Source organism: Jaculus jaculus, chromosome 1, assembly GCF_020740685.1.
Source record: "Jaculus jaculus isolate mJacJac1 chromosome 1, mJacJac1.mat.Y.cur, whole genome shotgun sequence".
Taxonomy (NCBI): domain Eukaryota; kingdom Metazoa; phylum Chordata; class Mammalia; order Rodentia; family Dipodidae; genus Jaculus; species Jaculus jaculus.
In genome coordinates this window covers 27,797,367-27,816,278 of record NC_059102.1, presented here as the reverse complement: position 1 = coordinate 27,816,278, position 18,912 = coordinate 27,797,367, and the positions used below count along the sequence as shown (strand labels likewise).

At 39.1% G+C, this 18,912-nt stretch overlaps 1 protein-coding gene across 7 annotated transcripts in view; it reads right to left on the bottom strand.

Annotated features, from left to right (window-relative positions):
- Sorcs1 (sortilin related VPS10 domain containing receptor 1) overlaps positions 1–18,912 on the bottom strand; it is a 600,968-nt gene that overhangs the window by 104,516 nt on the left and 477,540 nt on the right. For all 7 annotated transcript variants that reach the window (XM_004659364.3, XM_045156924.1, XM_045156934.1 and 4 more), the window contains exon 18: positions 12,450–12,621. In XM_004659364.3, the coding sequence (XP_004659421.2) occupies positions 12,450–12,621 (172 nt within the window). The remainder of the gene's footprint in view (positions 1–12,449; positions 12,622–18,912) is intronic.

Genomic DNA, 18,912 nt, shown 5'->3' with positions numbered 1-18,912 from the left:
GAAAAAAAAATCAAGCAAGTTTGAAGCTATAGGAACAGAGACTCATTTTAGATTAAACTACAGTTAAGATTACCACCATGAATGGTGGACCAATTGCTCTGCACTGGGACAATGGAAAAGATTTGTGAGGGTACAATTGACCCCAATGGAGGGCTTACAGTAAGTAGTAATGCAAATTCTTGTGCAAGGAGAAGGCTTGAAAGAAGAATTCTAAAGGACTACCATGCTCTTCAAGATCATGCTTTATTCTTCCCTAGACTTACAAATTTGGCTAGGTTGCCTTTTTGGTACTGATTTTGGAAGCATTAGAATGCAGGTAAGAGGGTCCTAAAGTACCCTTTGTTCCAACAGATGCTGAGATGAAGCAATGTGAAGCAGTGTTAAAATTCCTACATAGAAGTCAAATAAGGTCATCGTGAGAGGCTATTAAGATAAATGGCTTTGGGCTGGAGAGATGGCTTAGCGGTTAAGCGCTTGCCTGTGAAGCCTAAGGACCCCGGTTTGAGGCTCGGTTCCCCAGGTCCCACGTTAGCCAGATGCACAAGGGGGCGCACGCGTCTGGAGTTCGTTTGCAGAGGCTGGAAGCCCTGGTGCGCCCATTCTCTCTCTCCCTCTATCTGTCTTTCTCGCTGTGTCTGTCACTCTCAAATAAATAAATAAATAAAAATTTAAAAAAAAAAGATAAATGGCTTTGCTCAAGCATGTTTTTGATACATCATGGCTGTGGACCACCTGCCAAAGACAGCTACTGGCTCAGGATTGTCTTCCTGGGCTTTGAGTAACCATGCTGGAGGAATGGAACTGGATACACAGAGAGTTCATCTCTGCTTATAGGTGTGAGACTTGGAACTGCAGCTGTTTGGTGTTTGCCTGCTGGCTATTGATTTTGCATTGGTCCACTCTCTCCTTGCTTTTCCTTCTTTTTACAATGGGAATGTGTACTCTCTGCCATGATGTGGTGAAAGTATGTGACTTGTGGTTTGGTTTTTCCAGGGCTCACAGATATGAGACAGTCTTGAATCTCACAAGAGACTTTGGACTTCTGAATGGTGTTAATGTTGGTAAAAACTACAGGGATCTTTGAAGTTGAGTTGACTGCAATTTGCTTTGTGAGATGGTCATGGGTCTATGAGGGCCAGCAGAGGAATATGGTAGTTTGAATGTAAATGTGTATCCCCTACAGCCTGGGGTATTTGTGATTGAGCTATGGCAGTTTGTGCTTTCTGTTGTTGCTCTTTTCTCTCTCTCTCTCTCTGCTGTGAATACATGATGGAGCAAGCCAGCTTCCTCCAAAGGAAATTACTTCCTTCCCCTAGAATCTGTAAACTGTAAGTAAACCCTTTCCTCCCACTAGCTGCTTCTGGTTGGGTGTTTGCCCCAGCAATGAGAAGGTAACTGCTACTCCCAGCTTATTAAAAACAAGCATACATACAAACAAAAGACCAAGGCAGAGTATTGCTTACGCTTATTTGTTCTGATGAGAGCAGAGAATGGTACAGGAAGATATAACCTATGCTGTGAATATTATTGACCTTGGGAGTAGAGTAAGGCTAAGACAAGAAGATGCCAACAAGACTGAAAGACAGAGGAGTAACTGAAGATAAATCATGACTTTATAATATTTAAGCAGGTATAGAATATCATATTAATGTAATAAACATTGAAAAGTGAATTCATCCTACTACTGTGAATATTTAAATATGGATTAAATTATGGATAATAAGAAAGTAACCTAGATATTGTATTGATTGGTGGTAAGTTATAGTCAACTATGTTTGGGGGAATGTTTTATTTTAATGAACTTTTGTATTAGGGCACAAAATATTACTAGATAACATTGAGTTGGACTTTGAAAATTGGATGTTTCAGCCTTTTCTTCTTATGGCTGAGAATATATAGGCTGTGCGAAGTAAATCATCATCACTGAGAAAACCTACTCCGGAGAGGGAGGCTCAGCGAGGCAAGGACTTGATGAGCGGGGAAGGAACTAAATGTGGTAAAACATGTTCTTATCTTCAGAGGAGACTTGTCACCTTACAGCCACTGTACTATTGGAAATTAATATTGTAACCTGATATTGCTATATAAAATGTTCTTATATTTTCTTTTTTTTTTTTGCCTGATTCAATAGTCACCCCTGATTCCAATACAACTGTCAGATTCCTTATCCCATTCCTGTGGTTTTAGAATTACTTTTATTAATGAAAATGATGGGAAAGGAGAAAATGTGATGGCTAAAGTGTTGTACGTATATGAAGGAGTTCTCCCTACGGTGCACTTATTTGGAATAAGTGAAACAGGCATGAGTCTTATACCTGAAGTAAGCACACAGGAGATGCACCACGACATGCCCTACTAGTCACTAAAGAAGAAGACAGGGCTGGAGAAATGGCCCAGTGGTTAAGGAATTTGCATGAAAAGCCTAAGGACCTGAGTTCAATTCCCTAGTACCTATGTAAAGCCAGATGCAACAATTGGCACATGTGTCTGCAGTTCATTTGCAGCTGCTAGTGGCCCTGGCACACCATTCTCTCTTTCTGCCTCTCTCTCACACTCTCTCAAATAGCTAAATAAAATATTTTCTTGAAAATGAAGAAATCAGATGATTTCTGGAAAGCCTATTGGGCCAAAAGTAATAGTTACTGTTTTGGATACTATCTTGTTTAAACTTCAAACTTCAACTCTAAAAGACTCAGACCTGACAACATTTTTCTGCAGTCCTTCTTTAAGTCCAACATTCCTACTACTTCTTCACAAAAAAAAAAAAAAAAAAAAAAAAAGATGCTCAAGCTCCTGGTCTCACATATGTGTGCAAACAGAGCTTTCATAAACTTTACTAGTTGCTATGGTTTGAATGGACCATCTGAAGGTCAAGTGTTGGTAACTGAAGCCCCAGGATAAAATGTTCAGAGGTGGTGCTTGCACCTGGTGAATGGATCAGTGCCATAAACATGGAAATGGGTTGGCTGTCACAAAAGAATGAACTAAACCTCTTTGCCTCTTTGCTTAGACATGTTCTTTGGTTACCTGAGCCCTCCCAGTAGCTCTTGTCTGTCTCATTCTCTGTAGGATTCTCCTCTATGGGATGTTTGCTACCTTACACCATGTGATGATGCATCAAGAAGATTCTTACCCAGATATGAGCCTCTGTATCTCTTAAATGGCTCATCCTCCAGAACCATGAGAAATAAACATCTGTTCTTCATGAATCAACTAGCCTGAGTCACTCTGTTACAGCAACAGAGACAGATAAAGTCAAGAATTCAAATCCTTTTACAAGCATAGAAACAGGGATCTGATTCTTCAGAAAAGTGATGCATGCGGATACTAGTGTATTACACAAAGCTCTGCAAAATACAAGAGAAGCTGCAAGACAAGTTTGTGAGGATCCCAGCTGGTATAAGTGTTTGACACTGAGATACTGTGATGAGGAAACAACTCTAACTTTCAGAAGGTCCCATATGACATTATGTAAGGGTAAAGTGAGTTCTTCTCTCACCGGATAGAGCAGCTCCTGGTTAGACAAAGTTGATCTCAGCCTCCCTTCTGCCCCCAAGCCAGTTCCCAGACCTCTTCGGTCTCTTCTCAAGAAATGCTGCCCTGGCTGAAAGCCCAGGTCACCTACCAGATCAACTGAGAATATGGTCCTCGCTAGTTACCTTGGCATCATGCCCTATGGGCTATTTTATTCAAAACTGAGCTCCAGACAGCTCTAAGATGTCCAAACACCTGCATCACCACTGAATATAGTCAGCCTCCTTCCCTTGCCTGCTCAGGGCTAGTTTTCTAAAGCTTATGCATGCATAGACTTCTTTTGCCTTTGTGTGAAGACAACATGGAACATGAATGAGCTGACCCAGAGGATGGACAGTTCTGCGGAGAAAGAGAACACAGCACTGGGTCTTGCAATTTCACACAAATACTAAGATCTGCCAAGGTTAGGGGAGTCAGATATCAAGCCACCCAATCAGGACTGCATGCATATTTTACCTTCATCAGATGGAATGCCCATGGCTGGTTTCCCAGGCCTTTATCTGAGGACTCTGATATCTGGGGTTTGCTCAGCTAATCATCCAAATGCTTCTAGATTTAACCCAGGTCAAGGACATGCAATTGAATCCTTATAAAATGGTTTATCCCTTCATTTTCTAATGGGACATATCACCATATGATTTTTACCAAGCAACCAGTTTTGAGTTTTCATTTTTCTGTCTTTGGGGTTGGATGCTTGGCTTTCAGTGGGTCAGGATTCACAGGGCAGAGACAACATTTGGATGGGATAAGCAGAAAGATGACTGTAAGCTAAGGCCCTTTTGCTCCATGCAGATATTTCTAGATAATTCAGGACATTGCCATATTATTACCACCATACAGTGGCTTTAGAAATTACCTCAGCAGCCTTTGGCAGAAAAACTATGGGACTACTAAGTGACATAAATCTTAAAAATGCTTTTGAATGACTTTTTTAAATCGCTAATAAAGTTAAGCATTCAGCTATGTAATAAGAGCAAAAATACATTTAAAAAAATGAATAGTAGAGAGATTCCTGTGGGAATAAACCTGTACAATCATTTTTTTTCTAATGGTAAAATATGTACTACAAAAAATGTTAGCTTTGTTAAAAGAGAAAAGAAGAAAGCAGAAAGAGTCATGACGTATTGGGAAAATGTGGGAATACATGTAACGAAAAATTTAAAAAAGCATACAGAAATTTGTTAACAGATTGGTAAAGAGTATTTCATTTAGTTTAAATGCACATGGATACCACCCTCCCCCCTCCACACACAAAAGATCCAGAATCTTACTGGTTTTAGCATCTTGTTATCAACATTTAAAAATAGCTACCAAAGTTTTATATCTGGCATCACTTGACCTCTTTGATAAAATGGGTATGATTTTTTTGTTGTTGTTGTTGTTTTTGGCCTGGAAGCTTATTTCTACCCCTTTCCAAATTATTAAGCTGCCATGAAATCAAAGTGAGTTCATGGTTAGTAAGTCTACAGAGTTGTTACATGGGGACAATTACCCTATACAGTCAGGTTATAACCTCAGAGCTAGGAGACTCATTTTTATTTCCTTTGAAGCACACTACATATGTGAGTTGGAAGATTCTAGTAGGGGAGCAAAGCCACTCATATTACCTGGGCCAAAGAATATTTCTTTCTATAGAGGATGGCTGTCTCCCTACACACAGTATGAAGCTTTGAAGGGATGGACAGAAGACTATAAAGGTGAAAGGAAACATTTTCTAGGAAAATGCAGACAGGTCAGTCAAGTCCACCCTGACAATCAATGGAGTGGCAGATTTCACAGTCAGATCGCCTTGCATCTGTATGCTGTATAGCAGTATCTCAATGTCTTCATTTGTAAACTAAAGATTCTCATTGCTACTTCTAACTTAGATTGGTTTATTATTATAATCATATTATTCTTGCAATTCATATTTGTGAACATACATATATGGTGACATCAGCACCTTTTTGGGAAGCTGGAGTAATCTTGAAGCATAGGTACAACACAGGACGACTGCAAGGGCTGCTATCACATGACAGAGGTTTTCTTTTTCACATCAGTCCTCGGCTAGATTGAGGACTGAGTAGCTGACACAGAGGCATGGAATGGTGAACTGAAAGCCTTATTCTCTGATAAGGATTACATGGTGTGGTGAATCCTTGATCCTGGGCTGACTCCCACCCATGTGAGAGTATCACATTAGTATGATGAGTCCTTGAGCAAGCAGGCTAGAAGACAGAGAATCTAAACTGGATACTCTTATGACTCCAGCCTGGGAACTGTCAGCCATGGTCCAGGTATCTCTCTTTGCTTATCAGGAGAAACTTACAGTTATCTGAAAATATTTTTCTTCTGTGACCCTAAGGAATAGCAATAGCTTGATGTATATAGACCAATTTTCAGAGGCAAGAAACGTGGAGGCTTAGAGCTGTTAACCAATGTATCTTGAACTTGAGACACTTGGCCTCTAGATATATGTTGTCATTCTAGTTTTTTTTTGTGATTTTTTTTTTTTCCTCTGTCTCTTTCTTTTAACATCAAGCAGCAAGGGAGAAGAAGTAAAGCAGCCAGTGACCTTGTTAAAAGGAAAGAGACTAAAGCTGAGTAGGCTAAGGAGTTATATATAAGAAAGTCCTGAATCTCATGGCTCATTGATATAAGCTCCCATTTTGTGTGCGTATGTGGGAGGAGAAAATGAGAGAGGCTAGAATCTAATATTGGTCCCAAACTAACTCTGCCTTTGTGCTTTATCCAAACGCTTGATCCAAGTAGGCTTTCCTCTACATGGAAATTCAGCTCAAATTCTGTCTTCTATGTAAACAAGGATCTCTCAGGAAGTACTTCTAAAACCATCTTCTCTACCTCCAGAGGTTCTAGCATCTGGTAATATTTCTGATGTGTTATTACATTGTGGCTACTTCTTTGTCCCCATCAATTTTTCAAAGTATCAAAAAATATAGTTGACATGAATCCGTGTAATGAGGATATTGCCTTCATGATTCAGTTAAATTTCACATAACTTATAACCACGAATTTTCCTTATTGAATTCCATTCTTTATATGTAAATTGAAGTTGGAAATGATGAGATGCAGATCAAAGTTTTAATTTTATTCCCTGTCTCAGCTTTAATTTTGAAGTTTTAAGATATGCAGAGAATTGCATCTCTTTATTCTTACAGCTGTTTAAAACTGATTTAATTATCATCTGTAACATGGAGACATTACTTCTGGCTAGCGTCCTTCTCAAATGTCTCCCAAATCAATTTTGTTGAGTGACTAAGACTGATTAGGTTCTTCACCATCATCTGGTTCTTACTCGTTCTAGCGTCAGATTTCCCTGCAAAGCGAGTGATGGCACCAAAAGACTTTGCACTCATTAGGTGCTCATTAGTCATCCTGGGGACATCTGTCTTGAGTGAGTCCACAAACAGAGATGCCACCTCTTATGGTACATTTGTGGCTCATTTCAAAACACTGTTGATTGGCTTAATATTCAGGCATAGTGGAAGAAGTATTTGACATTTTAGACATAACTTCTCTATTGATTATTTCCCAGCCAATTGTTTATGTAAGGAAATGCTGCATTATTGAATGTGTGTTATATGAATACATATGTGTTGTTGTGAATTCTTGGCTATCCACAGTGAGTCTTAAATAGAAGTAACCCTGCTTTCCCCTTGTTCTTCCATGTCAGGACACTTCTTTATTCTCTATTTGCTGAGAATCCAGAAAGCAGTAGTGGTGGGATGGAAAGCAGTGAAAGTTCTTATCAACCTTTGTATAGTTAGGCGATTCTCTGAGTTAACAATTTGGATGAGGCAAATTGTAGCATTTGGCAAGGGGCAGGATTTGTCATACTGACTCATTTGCATCTCCCAGATTTTCAAGATGACTTCATATGTTAATTTTTTGAAGGGGTTTTTAATTCCTACGCACATCAAATTTGCTAATATTTCTGGTTTGGGTGCCTACCATAATGTATGGTAATACTAGCTAGTACCAATTTATTTTTCCTTTGAATTTCTTTAGGAACAACATTTTTTTGGCTTTGGTTTCCCCAATATATATATTTTTTATAATCTTATGCTATAACTGGACATGTAGGAGAAGAGGATAAAGGAAGAGATTTAGCTTTCAAATGATCTTCAGATTTTGAGATGGTGTTTAAATTTAAGAGCATTTCCCTTTCAAGCTTTGGCCTTTATCTCAACTTTCTTCAGGGAAGCTTTCCAAATCCACCCATATTTATTGACTATTTTTTCCCACCAATGTTAGACATTTTTCATATAGATGCTAAAGTTGTAACTAGGATTGACATTTCCAACTCAGTGATATTTATAGTTCATCGAGGGTTTTCAAAGTGTTAATGCAATATCATGCAATAAATTAGTTTTTTGTCTTGTGTGTTTTAGCACTTTCTGTTTCATAGATTGGACATATGAAACTCAATCCAACAGTAATGATGGCTAACTCAAAGTATACATTCACACAACAAAGTCTATTAATGAATGAAAAGTGCATGATAAAATCTTGGCAAAATATTGGTATTAAAACAAACACAGAGAGGCAATATCTAACCATTTCACAGTCAGTTCATCCCTTGGGACCTCGGTGCTTTGGCTTATGTGCTGAGAACATAGAGATTATACAGAGGGGTTCACGTGCACACAACTCAGTACAAAGGAGGAGTTTGCTTCTGTGTTTGTGAAAATGTTTCTAACAAACTATCCATAAACTATGTCTATTTTCAGGAAAGTTAGAAAGAAACTTTAAAAAAAAATGTTGTTGGTTATTTAGTTGACAGAGACAGAGAGGGAACTAGAGAGAGAGAGAGAGAGAGAGAGAGAGAGAGAGAGAGAACAGTTGAGCCAGGGCCTCCAGCCACTGCAAACGAACTCCAGACGCCTGTGCCCACTTGTGCTTCTGGCTAACGTGGGTCCTGGGGAATTGAGCCTCGAACCGGGGTCCTTAGGCTTCACAGGCAAGTGCTTAACCACTAAGCCATCAAAGAAACTTTTTATACAGATCTTCTGATTAGTGTCTGAGAGCATGGGCACAAGCATAGGACAAACTTGCTCAGGTATAAATGTTTCTGGCTTTTCTTCTGATCTTGCTTATTATTATCTGTACCCCAAGAGTCTTAGAACCACAAGAAGTTCTTACTCGGAACAGATTTCTTTCCACCAAAGAAAAGCAATGTAAAGGAAAGGTATTTCAAATCATGAACCTGACTCTGGCTCTACTCCTTAGGAGCTGTGTGGTCTCAGGTAAGTTACTTTGCATTTTTCTATGCCTTAGTGAAGGGATGTCGTCCATAAAATGATAGTGGTGATCCCATCTACTTGCATAAGGACGCTGTGAGGTCTAATAGAAATACCCCATGGGAAGCACTTACAAAGTGGAGTAGTGCTCAATCAATGTTGGCCATCTGAAGAGCTACTATTATTGTGTCAGACCTTAAGCCTCCCCAGGACCCCATTTATTTTTCCTGTTTATCATATGCCATGGCCATGACTATGTGCAAAATTCAGAAACAGAAAAAACTAAGGTTGTTTCTAGAAGGAAACTGCCACTCGTTAGTCCAGAAACCCACAGAGAAATGTGAAGTCCCCATGGAAGTCATTTTGGCTGTGTGTTCTGCTCTAAGGAACAAGGACACCGGGGCCATGTCTAACAGCAGTTCTGCCCAAGGGGGTAGGAGCCTGAGGGGCAGGTCTCCAAGCAGAAGGCAGCAGGTCTCATCCCTGATGGCCTCTTCGCGCTCTGTTCACTCAAGAGGAATGAACTGACGTGATATTTTCTACCCTCTTGAGCCCAGAAGGCATGAATTCACACATCTTAGAAACAGGATCCCCAATCTGTTCCCACATGCTCAGCCCACTGTGAGACGCACAATGATTGTTGTTACAAGTAAAGCAAAGTGGAGCAGCTGAGAGTCTGGCTTCTGTCCCCAAGCTGCGTTCTCCATCATCTATGCAAACTTCAGAACTGACCTGGAGTGAAATTTCTCTTTCCATTGAGTTATCTTTCCTTTGCTGTATGCTTAGAATTGGAATTCCAGCTAAATTTTGTCCCCTCATGAGTCCCTGCTTATTCACCTGAGTTCCTGATACACGGGGGAAAAGGGATGTGTACAGTCACCCTACAGGTGTATTTGGGGTTTAAGGACTCTTCTGGAAAATGAATTTTCCCCTAACAATCCAAGGTCTACTCTCCTTAACCTCCAAGATAAGAATATAAACTACTATAGTCACATGGAATTCTAAAATATTTTACATAAGCATTCTGTGGAATAAAATAGGAACTGAAATATAAACACCATTAAAAATACAACTTCAGTTTTTATAAAGAGTCCATCAGGTACCATTTTAGGCAAGAGAAAACTGCTTTGCCCTCTATCATGCCCCCTCCACAGGTAACACTTAGTCTTACTTCTTTTTGTTGTTGTTTTGTTTTTTATTTTTATTTATTTGAGTGTGACAGAGAGAGAGAGAGAGAGAGAGAGAGAATGGGCATGCCAGGGCCTCCAGCCACTGCAAAGGAACTCCAGAAGCATGTGCCTCCTGTGCATCTGGCTAACGTGGGTCCTGGGGAATCAAGCCTTGAACTGGGGTCCTTAGGCTTCACAAGCAAGCACTTAACCACTAAGCTGTCTCTCTAGCCCCTTGGTCTTATTTCTTTTACTATATGTTTATTATTAAGTTATTCTGCAATTTTATTAAGTGGAAGCATGCCATTTTTTTTTTTCCAGATTTCTTTATCTCAACACTGGAGATGAGATAAATCTTCAAGTTTTTGCCTATTCCTTTAGCTTGTTCTTTTTGATTATTGCATAATATTTCATTCTGTAATTATCATACAAACATAACAAATGCTTATATATATATAAACCATACATATGCATATACATGAATACATATGTATATAATATATATAAGCCATACATATGCATACATATTTATATTTCATAGCATTGCAAAAATCACACCTCATTTTTAAGGGGCTACTGTTCACATTTCTCTTTGTTATTAACAGTTCGGCCATTTGAAGGCTGAAGTCTGTTTTTTCTTTATATTTATTCTCCCTGGAGGAATTTGATTCTTTTACATCTAGATGTTGCTATCTCTTCAGCTATTTATTTATTTTTTTATATAAAATTTCAGTCATTATCTCTTTAGCAATATTTCTGGATCCCAAAGTCCCTCTTCACCTTCCACAACTATAACTCAATCTGTTTAGGCCCTTTGAAACCATTTTCTACCATCTTTTATCTCCCTTTTCTTTATGTCCTAACCTTGATTCATTTATTCCTACTCAAAGCTCTCTGCCTACCGCCCTAGTGAGCTACAAATGATGGTAGGATCATGTAGTGTAACACATGATTTGACAAAGTGCAGGAGGCGAAGTGCAGGAGAAATTCTGGTTTCATCCTGATGATTTCCTCATCTCTCCGGAAGATAACTGCGTCCTCTCAGTCTTTTGGTCGTTACTTTTACCTCCTCCTCCTCTCCTTCCCCACCCCTCACTTACTTCCTCACTCCTCTTCTTAACTCCCCTTCTGCCTCATTCCCCTCTGTCTCATCCCCTCCAAATATTCATTTTGCTGCACTCAAATCTGTTATAGCCTGGGGAGAAGTCCCCACAGATTTTATATGAAATATCAGATATTTTAACTGGTCTAAACTGGCAAGTATATTTCTAGGTCTAAGAAAAGAATTGCTAATAATCATAGTATTTAGTGGGATGAGTCTTATTTAATATTTCAACAGGAGTATTATGAATTATAATACTAATCATTTCAATCAAACATGACAGAACAATCCAAAATCGTTTAACTTTTCTTTCAGGTCATACTCTGGAGACTTTGAATTCCCTCTTTCCTTCTCTTTCTTCCCCCTGTTTACCATGTTTGTTTGTTTTGTTTTGTTTGTTTTTTTTTTTTTTTTCCTGGAAGCACACTGTATAACCTGTGACTCTCTTAGAGATTAAAATTGTCAGACTTTACCTTGACCTACTATACAATCTCAGGAGATGAAACCGAAGACACTGCTTAATATTCTCTCTAGGTGATCTTTATGCATAATAAAGATGAAGAATCACTGGATATCGGAAGAGAAAGACAGAAGTCAGTGTTATATATTTTAACCTAGATTATGACTGACTTTTAAGATTCGAATCTCTTCACAAAGCCTGTTGCAGTGTTGTCCCCGGTGTAGATATAAACATGAGGTTGAAGATATGGGCTTTGTTTAATAACTAAGATTTGTCGAAAGTACTCAGACTTCAGAGACTTTCTTCCTAATTTACAGATGAAAAGTTTGCCTTTTTAGGGCAAATTTTATCTAATCTGCCATTAGCATACTCAGAAGTTTCAGACAACCCTACTTTGTCAAACAACAACTGATGCTTCTGATGATGTTCTGGAAGCGTCACTAAGATACAAGACCTCACCTGTCAAAGCCATCAGACTCAGTTATGTTTATGCCGGCTTCTGTGCTTTGTGATTCAACAGCATGTTGCCTTCGGGAGGAAAGTCAAGGTGTTAGGCAAAGACAGGACATAAGTGTAGAGCCTTGTGCGTTGGCTGAGTCACTGTGTGTTGAGTGACTCTGAAGATACCATTCCTGCATGCTGAGAAAAAAATACTTTCCAAACAGTGCAAATGGGATAAAGTTAAATTCAAAGAGAACCACTAACAAGGAAGAAATTAAGTGGGAGTGAAGAAAAAATGTAGTAAATTAAAAGACATAGAGGACCACATGTCAGGGAAAGTGGAATGACAGCAACAGACAACATGAAACTGAAAGTAACATAAAGTAACAAACACTGTGGTCTCTAGCATCCAGAAAGTTACCAAAGATCTGACAACAAAGCCAGGAACTAGTAGAATAAGCCAACGTCCTTGGAAAGGAGATGGTAGTTAGTGGCAGCCTTACCTCTTCCAGCTGCACCATGAGAGTAACGTTGTGCCCTTGTTCTGCTGTGAGCTTTCCATCTGCTGTGACGATCCGGAGCCCACGAGGGGCCTTCCCTGGACACTTCTGTGGCTTGGCAGTGTACTGTTCTCTCACTCCATCAGTGCAGTTATTGGAGACCACTTTCCTATACCTAAATGGAGAAAAATCTCACATCATAAACCAGCTTCTATAGTGGAGAGTAATAGCAAATTCTAAAATGATAACTATTACCTAGCCTGAAGACAATCACTAACCTCCCAACTACCCACCTATCAAGTTTCTGAGAATTAAGATTTTTTTTTATTAAGTATCTGTTACAATATGGATATACAATGTTCATGTGTCCCTAGATGGGGGCCTTGCTTCAGGAAGCTGTAGATCCTTTTCAGTATGGGTCCTATCTGTCAGATGTAGGTGACTGACGATGGGCCTTGAAGAAGATATCTTCTTTCATTTTCCTCCCTGGAGTTATGTGCTTCCCGGTAGACAAGATATAAAGAAACTTTTCTGCAAGATGCCACCACCACAAAGGTCCCCAGCTCTCAAACTGTGAACCAACATGAACTTCTTTCTCCCTTAAATTGTTTCTGCCAGGTATTCTGTCACAGACAAGAAAAATAAGTGCCATAGCACCTAGCAAAGGGACAAATCAGCCACAAAATAAACTGTACTTATTATAAGAATTTTAATTCTTTCATTGAGCTACTCACTGAAGAGTCATTGCTAAATTTGGCACTGCCGAAAATGTAAGAGTAGAATTTGTGTATCTAATTAGATTAATAATCTAGGTGAACAGATTTTAATCTGATTTCAGTGATAATTTAAAAACAAATGATTGAGGACTAGAAGGGAGTAAATACACAGGAATTCCCTCTCAAATATTGTAGATATGTTTCAATACATTCAGTGGGCACCTAAAATGGCCGAGAGTACCAAAATATGTAAAGATTATGCTCTTTCCTCTAGATGAAAATTAACTGAAATTAATTTACAAATAAGCATGTCATTAAAACAGTAATATGTGATAAAAGAGAGCAATTATGATAAACACTGTAATAAGATTTGTGTGATTGTGATTTATCTAACAAAATGCTGAACTCCAGCCTGGTATGGTGGCACATGCTTTTAATCCTTGCACTCAGGAGGCAGAGGTAGGAGGACTGCTGTGAGTTCAAGACCAGCCTGGGACTACAGAGTGAGTTCCAGGTCAGCCTGGGGTAGAGTGAGACCCTACCTCGAAAAAAATAATGTACTCACTTTCGTGATGATATGAGAGATATAAAATCTATATGATGAGATGAATCATGTGCTGTAGAGTTGTGCAAGAGTGACTGGGGTTGATCACAGGTCGCTGAAGCTATCAAATGTGCAGCTATAGCTAAGGGTTTACTGGGCTTGCTATAAAAGAATCCCTAATTCAGAGAAAAAAAAAGATTAGGATATGTGACCCAACACTGAAGGGACAAAATGGCATAATCCTGACACAGTGCAGAAAAATGGCCACGCTTAATATAGTTTCACTTTTTATTGCATGGGAGGGTAAAGTAATTAAAATAATGAATTCTGGCCTAGGGAGATGGCTCAGTGATTAAGGAGCTTGCTTGCAAAGCCTTGCAAACTGTGTTTGATTCCCCAGGACCCATGTAAAGCCAAATGCTCAAAGTGGTGCATGTAATCTGGAGGTGGTTTGCAGTGACTAGAGGCCCTGATGTTCCCACACTCTGTCTTTTTTTTTTTTTTTTGTCTTTCTCTGCATGCAAATAATAAGTGAATAAATAAATAAATAAATAAATATTTCAAAATACTAATACCTATTCTAAGGAGTCTCCAGTTTTATCAGACTCAGCAATTCCTTCCTACTTTTCCTTATCTCTTATTTTAGCGTTAAGAAAAAAAAAATCAAGGAATTCTTCTACAAAGTTACTCTGTGCTGCTTACCATACATGTTATAAATTATAGCTGTGATTTTGGACCACAAACAAGAATTCAGAAGTTCTTACTCTTCTTTACCACTGGACACACGGTGACCGCCTTATGGGTTTACATTCCTGACTTCCCAAATCGTTGAGTTCAAGTCAGAAGCATTTAAAGACCAACATTCCTAAACCAGATTTTAGTAACTTTTTTTTTTTTTTCTGTAGAGGGCCAGATAGTAAATGTTTAGCTATGTAGTCTTCAAAACTACTCAATGCTGTGACTATACAAGGAAAGAACTTATAGGCAATCCACTAAGATGATGGAAAAAAGCTTGTTTACTGTAAACTTTATTTGCAACACTCTGGATTGGGCTTGGCCTGCAGGCACTTTTCTAGTCCATTGGAGTCTGCTGCTGAGTCTCCGCACTGACTACCAGAGTTGTCTGCAGAAGTGCTTTAAGACTTATGGATCGATGCTAAGCCAATCATGAGCATTATCTCACCCAGTGTAGGTACAAGGCTTAGATGAACTCATGTGAAAGGATTATATAAAACTGTCCCATCACTTAGCAAGTGCTCATGAAACATTGCCAACTAGTTTACTTGATATTATTATAATGTCTCCTTTCTGTTCACAACCTTTGTGACTGCCAAACAACTTCAGGATAAATTGCAAAGTTTATTATCCATTACATAAGCCTTCACAAGCTACTTGCAGGCGATGTTCTTGAGCTCCTTTTTATTTCAGGTAAATTTCTCTTTTAAATCCATTTCAAAATATTTTATATTTATTTATTTATGAGAGAGAGAGAGAGAGAGAGAGAGAGAAGATAGGTATGCCAAGGTCTCTAGTGACTACCAATGAACTCCAGATGTATGTGCCACCATGTGTCTCTGGTTCTGAGGAGTCAAACCTGGGTTCTTAGGCTTTTTAGGCAAGTGTTTTAACTGCTAAGCCATCTCTCCAGCCCTTAAGTCCTTTTGAAAGTACAATTTTCTTCTACTGCTTCTGCCTCTGTGTCTCCCTGCATGCCTCACCTTCTGCCTACTTACCCATCCTTATGGCATAGCTTATACCCTGTCCTTTCTACATCAATTCTTCTAGCTACCATATAAAAGCAGGCAACATTCAAATGCTCAGTGTAGTGGTGCACACCTTTAATCCCAGAATCTGGAGGTTGAGGTAGGAGGACAGCTATGAATTAGAGGCCACCCTGAGACTATATAGTGACTTTTAGGTCAGCCTGGGATGCCTCACTTTAAAAAAAAAAAAAAAAGCTGGAGAGATGAGATGGCTTAGTGGTTAAGGTACTTGGCTGTGAAGTCCAAGTACCCAGGCTCGCTTCCCCACGTTCCATGTAAGCTAGATGCTCACAGTGGTACATGTGTCTGAAGAGTGTTTGCAGTGGCTAGAGGCCCTAGTGTTCTCATTCTCTCTCTCTCTTTCTCTCTTCCTTTTTCTGTCTCAAATAAAAATAAAATTAAAAACTCATGTTTACACACTACTTCCTATTCTCTAGTCATGGTGCCATGTTCTTTATAGAATTACATCTTTATTTTTTCTAAAATGTCCTTTATAACAAAGCATACTGTCATTATTCACACTATACAAATAAAGGAGTTCAGGCTTATATACCTTAGTTTTCTAAATATTACTTAGGACCTTTGATTTTTTATTTTTATTTTTTAAATTATTTTTATTTATTTATTTGAGAGCGACAGACAGAGAAAGAGGCAGAGAGAGAGAGAGAGAGAATGGGCACGCCAGGGCCACCAGCCACTGCAAACAAACTCCAGACGCATGTGCCCCCTTGTGCATCTGGCTAACATGGGTCCTGGGGAATCGAGCCTTGAACGGGGGTCCTTAGGCTTCACAGGCAAGCACTTAACCATTAAGCCACTTCTCCAGCCCTTTATTTTCATTTTTTGTCACAGAGCATCTCTCTGTCTTACTTTCCTATACTGCCTCTTTAAATGGAATATGATTGACCTTCTTTCTAACCTCCTGAGTCTTAATAATGTAAATGACAATCATCCTTTGCCTGCTGTGAGTTTCTTCCTGTATATGACTGTGTGAATGTTAAAGACCTTGTGCTCCAGATATGCAAACCTGGGCACCAGGTGTCCACTCTGCTATGACTGTCTGAGCTTGGATGTTGAAATACCCACATAACAGGTTGTTATTAGCACTGGTCCAAACAACATATGCACCTCACCACCCATCCAGGTGTGACAATGTCTGAACTTGGAGTCCTTGCCTCTACTTGTAGTCCAGTAACTAAGGTTCCCACCAGGGTACCTCCAAAGCACCCTGCTTTAGCATGAAGATCACTGCCCATGCTGATGGCACCTTGGCGTAACTTGGGCATTTTGAATGTCATCACATCTAAACAAGTCCTTTTTAGGAGTGTATGAGTAAGGGCCATTAAAAGAGGAGAAAATAAGGGCAGGTGGAGAAAAGAAAGAAAGAAAGAAAAAAAAACATAGTCAGGATACAAGTATAGGAAAATGATAGCATTCTGGTGCCAGCAAAGGGAGCAAGAAAATGAGCAGCAACGCCATCCAGGATAACCATGGCGTGTGGGCGAGTTTAACTGTGCATCTAAATGACCTACATGTTTCAGAGGCAAAGCCCTGTGCAAATGAAAAGCAGGCCATGATTTTCAATCACTTAGCCTCCGAGCACACCTGCGGCTCGGCCTCAGTGAGCGGTGACAGAGTCCCAGGCTCCCCATCTCACCGGCATCATCAGATGCTGAGCAAAGCTTTTGTTTGCTGCTGCTCTGACCAACCATCATGTCAGGCTTTCCCCAATCCTATAGCAACAGGATTCTGCTTCAATCCAAAGCAGGACTCTATCCTCCTGGGAATCTGCCACAGAGAGAACTGTTGGGGATTTTTTTTTTTTTTAATATTCATTAAAAACTATCCTGAAACCATTTTACTTCTCGGATGAAAATGACATCACATTAGCCCTAACAGACCTGTCCCTGAAATTCAGAAGAAAATTGTGCAGAAATACAGTTAATTTTCTCATATAAGCACACACCTGCTTTTTGCATTACAGAATAGTTCTATTTTCATCCCAGCAGCTGTCGTTGGGTCTGAGTTACATAAATGAATAATGCATTTAATATGTTATTAAATGGAGCTGCTTCTTCTGTAATAACAAGGCAACTTATGATTATGTTGGACCACAACACTGAATATTACTAGGATGCATTTAGTTGGTAAAGCAGTCTTCAATCTGCCAAGAAGAAAAGTGCTTTGTAATGGCAAGGGAGTCTTTGTACAATTACTGAAAAGGAAACATTCTGCAAATGTGCCTTTGATATTACCTACAACTCATCAGTAGAAAGCGCCTTATTACTCCAACAGCCCAGATTTCTGCTCCTCTCCCTTCCTATCTGGATATGCCTCTCTTACCTTTGCCTTTCTACCTGTGCCTTGTTTGATTTTTGCTTCATTGCTGCTTGGCAGGCTTAAGAAAGATGAAGGCCACATATATATTTTTTCCTTTGTAAAGCTGAAACTGGAAAAGAAATCTTTAAAAGTCTTCATATTGTGTGATTTTTCTATTTAATATTTTTCCCCATGATTTTGGCATGGTGGTATTTCAGTTTCCACATTTGTGGCAAGTCACTCTGTGCTCAAGTGACATTATATCTAAACAGAGCAGATCTAAACCCTGGGTACCCTTTATTTTTAAAATTTATTTTTGATTAACAAATGATATATATGTATTTATGGGACATAATATTACTCTTTGATCTTTGTAGACATTATTGAAAGAACATAAAAGTTTCAATATCCATATCCATCATTTTACCAGCTTTTATTGTTTTGTTGTAAGATTCCTACAAAGGTGTATTTTTTAAAAATACTTTTCTTCAATTATTTTCAAGCACAGAGAGACAGATAGAATGGGCAGACAGAGCCTCTAGCCACTGCAAATGAACTCCAGATGCATGTGCCACTTTGTGTATCTGGCCTTAAGTGGGTACTATGGAATTGAACCCAGGCATTCAAGCTTTTCAGGAAAGTGCCTTAACCACTGAACAATTTCTCCAGCCCAGAAGATGTATTTTTAAAGAAAAGTATAAATATACAGTATGTTATTATTAACATAAATGGCAATAATAAGTTATCACTACCGTACAGTGCAAGAGACAATTATTGCAACTTAATTCTCCAGACCAAAATTCTATACCCTGTGATGTGTCTCTTTGACTACACTCCCTACTCCTTCCCCATCTGGCAACTATCTTTTTGTTCTCTGTTCCTATGAGATCGGCTTCTTGACATGCCATATATGAATGAGACCACACAGTGTTCATCTTTCTGGGCCCAAATATTGTCATAATGCCTCCAGCTCTATCCATGTTGTTGCAAATAACAGGAATTCATTCTCTTTAAAAACCTTGTTATTCCACTGCACATATATGGGACATTTCCTTTATTCATTATCTGTTGGTGGACGCTTTGGTTGCTCCTGTAACTTGACAATTCTGAATAATGCTACAATA